Below are 13,666 nucleotides of genomic sequence, written 5' to 3'. Positions count from 1 at the left end.
TTAAGGAAACTCTGTATTGCACATGAGGGATGGTCACAGTTTCTGAGGCTGAGGCTCATGATTTCTGCTCATCTCACATTAGCATACAGTGACCAGGAGTGTTTGGACAGGACACTAAGTCTAGAGAGGACCTCCCAAGTCACATAATCAAATTGCTTTCACAAGCTCTTAAACCAAAGGGCTTTTGCTTTCTTTCCTGGTGGTTAGAAATCTGTTCTCCACATGAAAGAAGTCATAAAATTACTCATCTTCACTCTCTTCTAACAAATTAGTCCTAAATATTTAATAAATAATATTTATTTCAATAATAATTAAATAATCCTCTCTTTGTCTGGTCTCCTGTCATTATGAAGAGTAAAGATATCCCCTCTCAGTCTTCACCTGACTCCATTAAATAAATATCCTATATATCATATAGGCTACTCATTCTTCCTGCTGCCCTACCAGCATCTGTTACACATGAATATCTCCCTTCAGTGACCAAAATTGTGCATTTAAAGTGCCGTGTTAGGTAAATGTACATCGTGCTTTACAGCAGCATTAATGCTTTGAATTGCTAAGGAAATACTTCTGACACGTCCTGACTGTTTATTTTTTCACAGCTGGTCATTAGGTCAGTCATCTTGGCCAAGGGATAAACTCTGAACCTAGATCATTTCCATGGGAGAACATCCAAGCCCACAGCAGAGAAATTCTTATTACTACTTTGCCACATATATGATTTTATATTTTATTGTAATAAATTTCATCCCACATGCAGAATTTCAAAGCACTGCTTGTACAGGTAAATGATGTTCTAACCATCTGTCTTAAAGATGCCTCTCAACTATGTGTCATCAGCAATCATCTGTACACTTTAAAACCAAGTGGAAATGGAAAATTTAGATAGTACCATATAATAACAGTACTTAATGAGCAATTCTGCTGTCTCCAAGCAACATGAGAATTTTCCTTACAGCCTGACAGGAGCTATGACAGTTTCACTCTCATTCCCTGTGTCAGTTTTTGTATGAGCTCTCAACTGGTACTGATACCTCAGGTTTTAGTTTTTCTATTTTTCAGATTCTGTGCTGCTTTAGTGTGTACTTCTGAGCTTCATATGAGGGCATGGTGAGCTCTGTGCACAGAGTAGGGAGACAAAACAATTCCTTCTCTAGCTGGGGAACAAGGACAAAGATCCAAATCTCAGGCCCACGAGCATAAACAACATGGACTGAAGAGAGAAAAACAAGAAGGATGGGACTTCATGGGCTAAAGCTGTAACTGGACAATTAACTCTAATGTGCAAATGGACCAGAACTTACAAAAGTGAGAGATCCTGTGACTGGGCACCCATTTTTGTGACCATCTTAGATGTAGCCCTGGCTGGGCTCTTGTGCTGCCCAAGGTGGATCCATGGAGGCCTTTTAATAAATCCCTGCTTTGTTCTTTAACTCTGTCTGGCCTCTGCTCTAGGTCAGCCTTCACAGAGCATCAGTACTAACATTTCCATCAGGCAACACACAGAATGCTTCAGTAGACTCTGGACAGGCTGAATCACAATGTTTCCTCTGCCTACCAACCCAACTGAATACAGATACTAATTTTGATATTCTTCAAACACCCACCACATCCAGGGCCTCAGAGAGAGTGCCCTGCTCATCCTTCTGACCACTCCTGACCACAGAGCACATGAAGGTCTATGAAAACCAAGAAACCCTTGGTGGCATTCAGATTCCTCCACTACAAAACTGCCAAGCCCTGTGAGTCGTGCAGCCACAGCAGCCATCCTGAGTGGTGTGGCTGTCTCACCTGCTGCCCCAGCCATGTGCTCATCCACGCTGAGCAGGAGCTCCCACGCTGCGGGCTGGATGTCCCCGTACATCTCCTCGGTGAGGATGGGAGCCGCCTTGATCAGCAGTGACAGAGGGGCAGGGGACAGGCTCATCACCTGCAACAAACCAAGCCATGCCTTAGCGCTGAGCCAACTGTCCACAGGGAAGAACACACCCAGTGATTTTACCCTGGTTTTGGTCTGCAAGTTACCCACCAATAACGTCTAGGTTCATCCATTTCAGAAAATGCTCCATAGAGGGATGTGGCCTTCAGCCTATACTAAAAGGGCAGTGTTTCCCAGCTACAGTCTTTTGCTTGTCCCTCACACCACCAAAACACCAAGAAAGAGGACAGAAGGAAAGCCAAACTTTCCCAAAGTGGTGCACAACCAGCAATACAGGTTCATTAGACTCTCACTAAGAACAGGCTTATGAAGAGGCTGTTGCTTCTTCAGGAACTTTGAACAAGTAAGAAGAAAGAAAACAAATACTGTAAAGTGACAGGCTGCAGTTAAACATATCTGTGAATTCTTTGGGTTTTTGTATCCTCAGCTCTGGTGCATATGGCACTATGGAGAGCCAGAGACTGTGACTTAATGGAGGTAAATGTTTAAAGGATTCTTTGACCATGCTTCCTTAAGAGGTTTAAATTTACTATTACTCAGATTGGGAAAAGATGTAGGGCTGAACTGATTGATATTCAGGAACAGCTCTTCACATGGGCTTGGAGATCCATCTATATTTTCCCTCTTGCTGCATTTTAACCTGGCACCTATATATCTGCCTCTCTAACTAGCATATGGCCTAATCAGTACCTGATTCCTGATGTATTTTAGCATTCCAGAGTCCTTCTTCCCTTCCAAGTTGATATCGATCACTCTCTTTTTAAGAGAAGGAGTTCTCAAGCATGACTTGTCTGAGCACTGGAAGGAAATAAAAAGAAAGTGGAGTTCACTTTTATACTTCTCAAAATGTGGAGAAGGAGATTAGGTAAAAGAGGAATTTCCATATACTAGAAACCATCTGGTACCAGAGCTGTAGCACAAAGCCTTCTTCTTTGCTGGCAACAGGCCTAGTATCAGTGAGACAACACATTTCGTCCAATTTTATTCTATTTTTAACAGTGCTTTTCCCAATAAAATCTTAAGGCAGAAGACAGTAAACCAAATGAACAATGTGAATGTTCTCTGTGTAATCTTCACTGGTGACACACCCATGTATTTAGTTAAGAAGGTTAGAGGCAAAAAGTCTACAGCTTCCCTCTAAAAAATTACCAGTGGAAGTGTTCAGTGTACAGAACGATTCCTCTCACGGAATCATAGAACTACTGGTGTGGAAAAAGACCTCTAAAATCATTGAGTCAAACCAGTAGTCGAATGCTGCCAAGTCCACCACTAAATCATGTCCCCAAGTGCCACATCCTTACTTTTTTTAAAGTCCTCCAGGGATGGTGACTCCACTGCCTCACTGGGAGCCTGTGCCAGGGCTGGACAAACCATTCAGAGAAGAAGTTTTTTGCTAATATTCAATCTAAACCTCCTGGTGCAACTGAAATGGCCCTGAGGCCATTTCCTCTCAGTTTTGTCCCTTGTTTCCTTGGAGCAAAGCTCAGCATCCACCTGGCTGCACCCTCCTGTCAGAGAGTGTGGAGACTGAGAAAGTCCCCTTGAGCTTCCTTTTCTCCAGGCTGAGCTCCCACAACTCCCTCAGGTACTCCTGGTGCTCCAGCCCCTTCCTCATCTCTGTTCCCTTCTCTGGACACACTTCCATGTCCTTGGACTATGAAAACAGCAAAGATTGTCAACTGCTCTCTGGAAGTGAGGTCTGTGCAAACACCCTGCACGTGTTTGTAGGAGACCTCGCTGCCTCTCAAATTCTTTATTCCTGCTGTTCCTTAAGTGCTTTGATGGTTTGATGTATGATGAAATGCATATCTCTGTCTTGCAATTCAAAGTTGGAGATTAAACAAGCCACAGAAATGCACAGTTCTTTTGCTACCTTTCATGAAACACACCAGCTGCTCACCTCTTGCCTGCCTTCTGCAGAGGAAATGACTGCCTCTCTTTCTAAACAACTCGTGCTTTTCTGTGCTAGAGGAAAAATGTGGGGTTTACAGTTTTCAGGAAAGCAGAAACATTAGCTTCTACTTCACCTGCTCTGTGCTTTCTTCCATGAAAACTTCCCTCAATTTTCTAACTTGACAGGAAACAATTTCCAGGTTGATAAGAAACATAATGAATTTTTCCCCTTCATGCCACTGCCAACCTCTTTAGCCAGCTGAAAGCTTCATGACAGTTCCATGAACACTTTTTTTTTTTAGTGTTACTGCAAAGCAGTTTAATAGCTCTGCCATTACAATTATTCAGGAAAACTGTAGTTTGACTGCTGTGGTTTAACTGTTGACACAATTCAGTTGCTGCCTGGGTGGGCACTTTGCTGAAAGCAGAAATGTATTTCCACTGAAGTTAAAAGTACACTTTTACACATAAAAAGGCACAAAGTTGTTTGAATAGCCTGCTGAAATGGTCATTAAAAGGAGACAAACATTAAAGACTAATGTATGCAATTCTTGGAACAGCTGAGAGCTCAGGCCTAAAAGAAAGAAACTACATAACATTTTCACAAGAATTTCAAGAGTGATTCTTACTAACAGACAAGAAAAAACATGAACAAAGAGAGACAGAATCAACAGGGTGATAAGTAGAGGCCACAAAATAGCATTAAACTTGAAGTCAGATTGTAAGCTTTTTAAATGACCTTATCAGCAACTTAAGATTCATCCCAATCAATACAGCTTACATTCCTTATATAATGCTGAATGTCTTAATTGCTGGGATTTTTTTCAGCAAAGCCAAGCTTAGGAAAATCTGTATTCATTTTGTCATAAAGAACTGTATGAGTACATCACGCAATTTTCAAAGGCAATCATGACGTGTCTGGACAGACCCTAAAACATTCTGCTTCTTCCATTTACTCACTTCCTTTTGCTTTTTGCCTCTTGCCACGTTGTTTAAAGTGCTGTTTTCTCTCAGGGAGTCCACAGTGTCTCCGTAGAGCAGTTTGATGGCCCGGACGAGGCGAGCACAGGAGCGGCTGTGGTGGAGGTAGCAGTGGGGGTGACAGTAGTCAATGTGCGTGCATATGAAACTTTGCTGGTTGCACAACAGGATCATGACCTGGGAATTAAAACATAAATAGTTACCTACAGAAAATGGAGCTACACAGGCAGGGATTGGGACAGTCAAGCCAGCTTTTCCTCAGCCTAGCTAGGGAGGTGTGAAGCTCAACACAGCTTTAAAAAGGTATTTGCCTGTGCAGGTCTTCATACTGACAAGAGGTTTGCAGACTAGCTGGGCATGGCTAAAGACACATTAGTGCTAACAAAGAAAAGAAACACAGCTGCTATCATGTGTATATTCAGCTGGAGGCAAGTTTAAGGCTGAGGAAAACAGCATCCTCTCAGTTTGCAGAAAAGCTATTGTATCACCACTCTGAGATGAGAGCTTGGACTGGAAACCATCAACTAGCCAGTTGTTATTAAAGCTGCAAACCCACCATGCATGGGGGTTAGTTTCCTTCAAGGGGTGCAAAGGGAAATATCTCAGTATGCTCTCCAGTAGAAATAAGCTGTGCCAGTTGCTCTGCATGTCATTGGGCAGACCCATCCAGCCCAGCTCTATGGTAGCTGGCTCCGTTGCTATTTCTACTTGTGTTACCATATGACAGCAAGGAGTAGTAAAACTTACCTAGAAATCAGGTAAATATTTTGTAATTTAGCTATTCTGAGCTCTGCTTTGCTGCAGAAACGCTGTTATTAGTCCCTAAGCTACTTAATTAAAAGATAGCCCTGGCAAGTCTACACTTGAGTGACCGCTCTCTGGTGTAACTCAGATGGTTTCTTGCCAGAGGAGCAAAGCTCAGCTCAGCAGTTCCTTGTACATTGATCTTCATGTTACACACAAACCCAGCCTCTTATTAGCACTGATAAAAACACACAGGCATCTCCAAGCCATTCACACTGTACGTTTTAAGAAGCCTTTATGAATCTTTGTCTTCCCCCCAGTCCAGTGCAGAAATACCCAGAACTACCAGAAGGAAGCTATCCCAATTTTCCATCCACTGAGTCTACATCTGTGCAGCTGCAGTCTGCTGGCTCTCTCTCCAGGCTGCCACATCATTCTCAACCTTAAAATACTGAAGCTTCTAAAAATGACAGGAGCTTAATCTAACACAAATCTGTGTAATGTTTGTGGAACTCCCGCATTTGCCTCCTTGTTCTGGCCTCCTATCATTTTGGGCTCAATAAAGAATAACTCAATAATTGTATCAATGTGCAAATTGTATAGCAGCACTGTAGAGCTTCTACCAGCTTCTGGGCCTCTCTTATAAATTGCTGTAATATACACTGACACAGAGTGAGGACACCAGGCTCCCTGGTAAAGGAAATGTTGGTGCCTTCATAGCAGCAATTGGAACCAGTGATCCTTTGGAGCTGTTTGCTTGTGGCAACTAAGTAAAGCAGGATTTTTGTTTTGCCTGTAGCTTTAGTGACCATCTACCCACACCTTCTTTCTAACAAATGGAAAAAAATAGCATTGTCACGTAATATTGGTACTTGCGTGTCATTAACTGCACCAGGCCCTTTTTCAAATTTTCCTTTCTCCTATGCAAGCTAACCACATGTAAAGTGAGACAAACATCTCAAGTTTCTTTCAGAATTCATGAGTTCATGCAGCCTCCCACACTGAGCAAGGGCACCATGATGTATCTTAAGCTGCTAACTAGGGAAATTCCCTTATCCACTACTGATGCAGCATCTAACATATACACATATGTCTAACACACTCACTTTAGTACACTGGAATTTCCAAATGAGGTGTAACCATTACCAAGAGCATTGGAGTACTGGCAGAAAGCAGGGTAGTCCAGGGACTGAGGTACCAGATTGGAAGACATGGCATTCAAGTTCCCTGCCCTGCCAGCCTCATCTGAAAAAGACAACTATCAACAACTGTTTCTGACATCAAAGTACTAGATTAAGTCTGTTATTGCCCACACCCCACACATATGGGGCAGCTGAGAGCAGTCTATGTGAAATACCTGGGGGAAAAATGGAGATATCAAATCACTATTGACAGCTGTCTTTCCCAAGGGCAGCTCAGAAGTCGAAGGGTGTCTGTGCTCACACAGGACACCATCAATCATGGCACAGCAACGCAGACTTGCCCACTGTCTGTGCTCACACAGGACACCATCAATCATGGCACAGCAACGCAGACTTGCCCACCTGACTTCTGGCAAGTCTAAATCACAGGCACAGAGATTGCCCAAAGGATGCCTTAGACCCTGCATGACCAAACCACACGTGCACTGTTGTACTCCCTGTCTGCTGGACAGTGTCAAGACTACACAAGGCTCTGTTGGCTTACACAAGCAGCTTCTAAAATGCCACATCCTGGAAGCCAGGGGCCCAGCTCACACTGTAGCCCATTCTGTTGTTCTCCCTGAAATACTCACTACTGGTCATGCTGGAGATAAGGTACTGAGCTAATGTATTTTGCAGCTGAGGCAGTATGGCTGTCCCTGCACACCTAGGGAGAAAACAAATTAAATATATGAACTAGAGAGAAGGAGATTTAATTCCATTTTAGAAATGGCAAACACACAATTTCCAAAGGTCGCAGCTTACTTACACTTCAGATCCTTTATGCTGTGTGGGAAAAGCACAAACTGTGATCTGGTTATGGCCAGACAAAGGTTTCTCTGTTGAAAATGCCACCCTTGAGAGCACTGTTTGTACTTACGTGCAGCCACGACATGTTCCGGTGATAGTTCTCCTCCAAGCCCGTGCTGCTCAGTACCTCAGGTTCAATGCTGGGCTCGCTCGCGCTCCAAGGGCTCCCTTCTTCAAAAGAAAAATACCCAAAAGGTTGTTGTTTTTATTGCTCCCCATGTGCTTTAAGACTAGGGACAGCACTTGTAAGCCAGGCCAGCCTTGTGGGGACAGATGAGAGGACACAGAATATGTCACACTGGAAAGACTGCATCTGGACATCTCTCCCCAGTCCTGTGCTGGCTTGACACAAGAACTTGACCCATAGGCCATCTTGTCAGTAGCAAACATTTGGCCCTCCGTTTTTTTTTTTCCCTTTAATGGAAGGGAAATGGATAATCCAAAACCATCAGAAACAAATTCTTTGCACCATTCAGATGCTGCAAATGGTTGGTTTAGTGATCTGCATTGACTGGGCTCTGTGGTTAAAAACGTCAACAAAAATCCAACCAGAAGTGACATCCAACTGGAAATGCCAACAGGAAACATCCCTGCTAATTGCCCATAGAAACTGCTAATGTCATGGGGATGAAAGGGGAAAAAAATCCTGATTCTAGCACACTAGAACACTTCAGAATTCAGCCAAGGGAGAGATTTCCCTGAGAATTTCACTGACCCCTGTGTTTCCCCTAACCACTTCCTACCCTACGGGCCTCCTATAAAACTAATACTAATGATATTAAGACTTGGCTGGAAATGACTTTTGGTTTACCCTTTTTCTCTTCTTTAAGTGAACTGTGCCTCGTCAGAGTTTACAGAACTGACAATCCCACTCTCCATGTTCTCCTATTGAAGCATCTTTTGGGCAACATAAAAATGACCATAAACTTGGCAGGTTATTCCAGCTCCAAATGTGTCCACAGCTTTTGGTTAACACCAATAGCGAAGGGAAGCCCTTTACTTCAGCTGTGATGGAGATTTCACAGAGTAGGATGCACATCTTGTTTCCATAAGATAAACGTACGGACACCCATCTTTTAATTACTAAGGAAAGCAGCTGTAAACCACAAAAATAGATGTATATGCCAGTTTGTAGAAATATAGTATGCAGCAGGTGAATGTTATGTTCTGCATACAGGAATACATGTTTTACATGTCACCAGACATGCTTATGACATCATATCCAACACAGAATATGAAGTACATGCCTAAATATATATGTGTTTATATATAAATATATACACACATATAGCCAATCTGTTGCTATGGACAATAAAATATCATATATACATATCACCTCATGTATTCATGATATCCTATGGTTTAGGGGGGTGTGTGTATGTGCATATACACAGGTGCATGTGCTCCCCTGCAGACAGCAAGCGTTCAGCTGGCAGGCCAGCATTCTAAGAGCTCATGCTTTAACACAGTTCTGAACTGACAATCTGTGCGTGGAGCTGACACTGCACCCAGGATTTGTACCGTGCTCCTCCCAGGCCCTAGTCCAGGCAGTCCCTGAAGAGAGCTCTAGATTTTTCCTAGCCTGCAGAGGTGGGGATCTCTCGTCATTTCTAGCTCTGCTGCAATCACATTAAGAGTTTAAGGTCCTTCCTATTGTCCCCTCCCTTTCCACCCGCTCATCTAAGTTACCTATATCAGTGACAGTGTCCCTGCTGTGGGACAGCTGCAGCTCCTCATTCTCAGACTCTGAGTCCTGCCGTGATAACTTGGTGCTCTTTAGGCTGCCGGCCCGGCGAATGCTGGAAAGGGAACCCCCCTTCTTCACCCGGAAACTGCGGGTTCCTTTAATCTGGAGCAAGCGGGAGCCTCCTATCCTGATCTTCCTGCTGGGAACTGTATTAAAAGAATAAAAGAGGACTTTTTTCCCCTTAATTTTTCCCCATTTAAAAAAAGAAAGAGATCCTGGCCCTCCCCGCCCTCCCAACCCTCTGCTGCCAGCCTGTATTGCAGCGTCTCCTGCCAAGGAATGTGGGGTCAGAGGCTCCCTCCAAAGCCAACGCCAATGCAGCTCGATCAATCAGGGAGTAAAGATGCTTCACAAAAATGTGGTCAACACCTCATATCCTGGAGATCTGGTACATCACCTCAGGCCTTGTCTGTATTTGGAATTAGCCCTTGTTCAACCACCAGCAAGTAGAGTCATCTGCGCTAACAGAAACCCAAAGTGTGGACAAGAAAATCCTACAATTCACACCAAATTGGATCAATTCCTGCCAGGAAGCAGGATCTGCCCAATGGATGTTAATTGCAGTTTTCTTTGCCAGTCCTTAGAGTTTACATCAGTGCAGCATCACCTCTTGCTATGGATAGCTGGCTGAATCCCAAGCATGAACAAGGCACTTTGGACAAACCTATTTTCCCATGGGCCTGGGCTCTGTAAACCTCCCTGAGCTCTGCAGTAGGATCAATGATTTATTTATACAGCGTGTGTGACTGCAAGAGGGGAGTCTGCTCCATGAGGCTAGCACGCAAGGCTTCTTTGAAGTAAGGTTTGCATAAATCCGTGTCTCTGCATGTTACTCTTCATCATTAGAATGCTTGGAAGGAAACAGAAGCACGTAGATCTTCTCCTTCAGACAAATCAGCAGCTTTCAGGCATTAACAACATCCATTGACACTCTGCATTTCTGATGAGCACAGACATGGAATGGGTCAATGTTTAAAGCACCAACTGTTTGCACTTTCATTCTCCTCCTAGCTCAGAGGCAGTACATGGCAGTATGTCAGTCCAAATGTTGCAACACTCAGTCATTTTACTGCAGATCTAACCAGGCAAGGCCACATGTGATCAATTACCTTTGGTGTGTGGTTGGGAATGAACAGCACAGAGCTTTTTGGATACTACAGGTAAGCAAAAGATTTAAATAGAATTGTATTTTGGCTTCAGGATAAAACAAACACACCTTTACTCCTGAGACTGCCCCCAGCTCCTCCAGAATGTAATTCCCACTCCCATTTCCAGTGGCTAGCATCCTGGTCAAAGACAGCTGGATAAGTTTTGGGAGCTACCCCTCAGTCCTCATAAATCAGCTGGCAAACCACTGCTGGGTGACCAAAAATCTCCCTCCAGGTGACCGTGCTAAGTTCCTCAGCAATTGCTACTGCTTGAACAGTGCTCACATCAGCTCCACCAACCCCAGACTGCTCAAGCACACGTAACTGCATTTCATGAAGGCTGCAGAATCCCATTTTGGCACCCAAAGAGTACATGTGATCATCTGAGAGCCTGCATCTACCTAGCTGCAGTAGTCTGTATTTCAGACCTACCTGGAGCAGATTCTACACAGCAAACCCGTGGCTTTTGGGTAGCTGCTAAGCCATGCCTGGGGGGAGCAATGAGAGCAAGGTTTTTAACACTCCAGAAAAATGAAGGGAAACAGATTAGTACTCATCAAAGAGTTTGAGATAAAGAAACCTCTCACTGCGGGCAAGCAAAATTTAGTTACATTCACACAACAACGTTTTCTTATCTAGGAAAGTGTAGATTATGAAAGATGCCTCTGCATCTGCAGTGTTTGGCCCAGGTGGATTCCCAGAAGAATATGCTGTGGCCAAAGAAAAGAAGATAATTATTGTAATTTTAAAATATAACATTACCTTGCATTTATTAAGCTTCTAAAATACTGGAATTACATTTTTGCTAAGGTATATTAGGATTCAACTTTCCTATCATAGTCACTTTCCCCATGTCTAAAATGTAGCAAAGAGGCAGCTTTAGTAAAGGAAAATCACGTGGCAGCTTAGGGAAAAGGCAAAATGGAAAGAAAACTCAAATAAAACCATAGGAAAATGTAGTTTAATGGAGAAAAGAGTGCAGAAAGTCAATACTATCTTTGCAAAAATACATTATGCCTGTAGCACAGTAACATGCAAAGGAAAAACTAAGTCAGCATTGTCTCCAAGAAAAAGAGGATAGTTAGAGACTTTCCACGAGCAATTTCCAACAGGACTGCCTGCGTGATGATATTCTCCCACCCAGGTAATGTCCCAGAGGGCAGGACTCTTCCTTGAAAAGTTTAAAAATGGTTTCAAGCAACTGTCATAACTATCCTCAAAAAAAAAAAAAAAAAAAAGAAAAAAAAACAAAAAAAAAAACCAAAAACAAACAAAAAAAAAAAAAACCCCAACTCCAACCTAAATTTCTCTTCTAAATAGGCAGAGACATCTTATCCCACACATCTCAAGACTATCAGACAGACCATAAGGCTCTGCGTTTTTCTGGGCTGCCAGTATACCAAGAGTAGACAAAATGAGGTTGAGCATCAGTTTATCCAGCTCACCTTTCTTAGGTGGGTCTGCACAGAAGTAACTGGCCCACCAGACATACAATTCTGGGGAAAGTTTTACACCACACAAGTCTTGGAAGCATTTCTAATATTATCTCCAGTAATTGTGGCAAGGTCACAGCTGAAGACAACACAAACTTTATCCAAAGCCTGCAGAAGTCAATGAAAGCTCCTCCAAATCATTAACAGACATTACAATTCTGAGAGGAAAGCCACAGACCTCACTGTTGTGAAACAATCATTAAACATTTATCCTTCTCAAGCAATCATCAAAATTATCATTCAATTCCTGCACCTGTGAATTACTACCATGAGACAGAATGTAAATAATTCTAGGAAACTTGTTAGAGGGTGATCTAGAGTTATCTGGCAGTTTAGTCTCTAATTGCAAATACACACAATGACTATATTGTATTGCAACACTTGTACCATCAGATAGAATGTGAATCTTGCATGAGATGGCTCAAAAATGGCAACGATCTGCTATTCTCAGCAAACACAGTGAGCTTGAAGTCTGCTTGTACAGTGTAGAGAATGTTGGTAACATCAATCTGCTAGCCATCAAAAGCCACACAGTGTATTTTTTCATGTGGTAGCAAAGAAGAGGCCAATCATGCTAATTTGTTGTGATGCCATGACTTCCAAACTTGTACAGATTTTCCACAGAAAAATACCAATCTTCCCTTCTATATGTGATTTCCCCAAAGTGAAAAACCGTGATCAGGAAAAAAACAAACACCACTTTTGAACTTTATTTTTACAGTGATTCAAATAGTGATGCTTCTTCTCTCAGCACCCCACTAAGAGGCAGTTTCAAACAAGGCTTGGTCATTTTTAGCAATTGTGCAAAGCTTTCAATCGATTTCAGTCATAGCACTGTCTTAGAAAATTTAACATCTTTGCTTCTCACATTCATTATATTGAACCCTGAAGGCCAAAAGCGTCTCAGAAATGATTTAAAGCCACGTGACTCCATGGCTGCCTGCTGTTTAACACAGTCTATGCAAATGAAAACACAAAATCAAGCGCCACTTCACAAGCCCTGAGAGTACAAAAGCCTTGTTGTTCTGACAAACCTTTTTTCTCCTCGAAGCCAGCCTCAGACTTGAGGGTGTGGCTGCTGCTGTGTAGGGAATCCTTTGAATCTTCATTTTCATCCAGAACCCCAGCAAAGCTGATCTTTCTCTCATACCTGTGTCGGTCCATCTCAGGGTCCAGACGTAGCCTGCAGCTCTCCAGATCCTGTAGCAGAATGGAGACCACACAAATGTGCCAGCAGTATGAGCTCCCACTGCAACTAGAGAGGCTTCACGGAATCACAGAATCACTGGGTTGGAAGAGACCTTCAAGATCATCGAGTCCAACCCAGCCCCAACACCTCAACTAAACCCTGGCACCCAGTGCCACATCCAGGGTTTTCTTAAACACACCCAGGGATGGTGACTCCACCACCTCCCCAGGCAAGCCATTCCAGAACTTTATCACTCTTTCTTTTTAAAAAACTTTTTCCTAATATCCCACCTATATTTCCTTTGGTGCAGCTTAAGCTGTGACCTCTCATTCTGCCAGTGCTGCCCGGAGAAAGAGACCGACCCCAGCTGAGCACAGCCACCTTTCAGGGAGCTGTAGAGAGTGATGAGGGCACCCCTGAGTCTCCTTTTCTCCAGGCTGAACAACCCCAGCTCTTCAGGAAGAACTGCTTCACATGGGGTTTATTTTAATCACACCTAAGCCAACTACTCTTTGGTCTTCCCAGCAGGCTGAGCCACCTG

The 13,666-nt window shown here is 43.2% G+C and overlaps 1 protein-coding gene across 3 annotated transcripts in view; it reads right to left on the bottom strand.

Annotated features, from left to right (window-relative positions):
• Positions 1-13,666, bottom strand: part of UNC80 (unc-80 homolog, NALCN channel complex subunit) — a 124,820-nt gene that overhangs the window by 52,909 nt on the left and 58,245 nt on the right. For 2 of the 3 annotated variants that reach the window (XM_041487671.1, XM_041487672.1), the window contains exons 26-30: positions 12,971-13,136; positions 7,619-7,719; positions 4,793-4,990; positions 2,630-2,737; positions 1,792-1,930 (exon numbers count right to left, since the gene is read on the bottom strand). In XM_041487671.1, coding sequence (XP_041343605.1) covers positions 1,792-1,930; positions 2,630-2,737; positions 4,793-4,990; positions 7,619-7,719; positions 12,971-13,136 — 712 coding nt within the window. Of the gene's footprint in view, positions 1-1,791; positions 1,931-2,629; positions 2,738-4,792; positions 4,991-7,618; positions 7,720-9,237; positions 9,442-12,970; positions 13,137-13,666 lie in introns of all 3 variants that reach the window. The other variant, XM_041487670.1, reaches the window with a different exon arrangement.

The sequence above is a fragment of the Pyrgilauda ruficollis genome, unplaced genomic scaffold (genome assembly GCF_017590135.1).
Source record: "Pyrgilauda ruficollis isolate IOZ18807 unplaced genomic scaffold, ASM1759013v1 scaffold83, whole genome shotgun sequence".
Lineage (NCBI taxonomy): Eukaryota > Metazoa > Chordata > Aves > Passeriformes > Passeridae > Pyrgilauda > Pyrgilauda ruficollis.
Note: the sequence above shows the minus strand (reverse complement) of the source record. Positions and strands in the feature narration are given on the sequence as shown.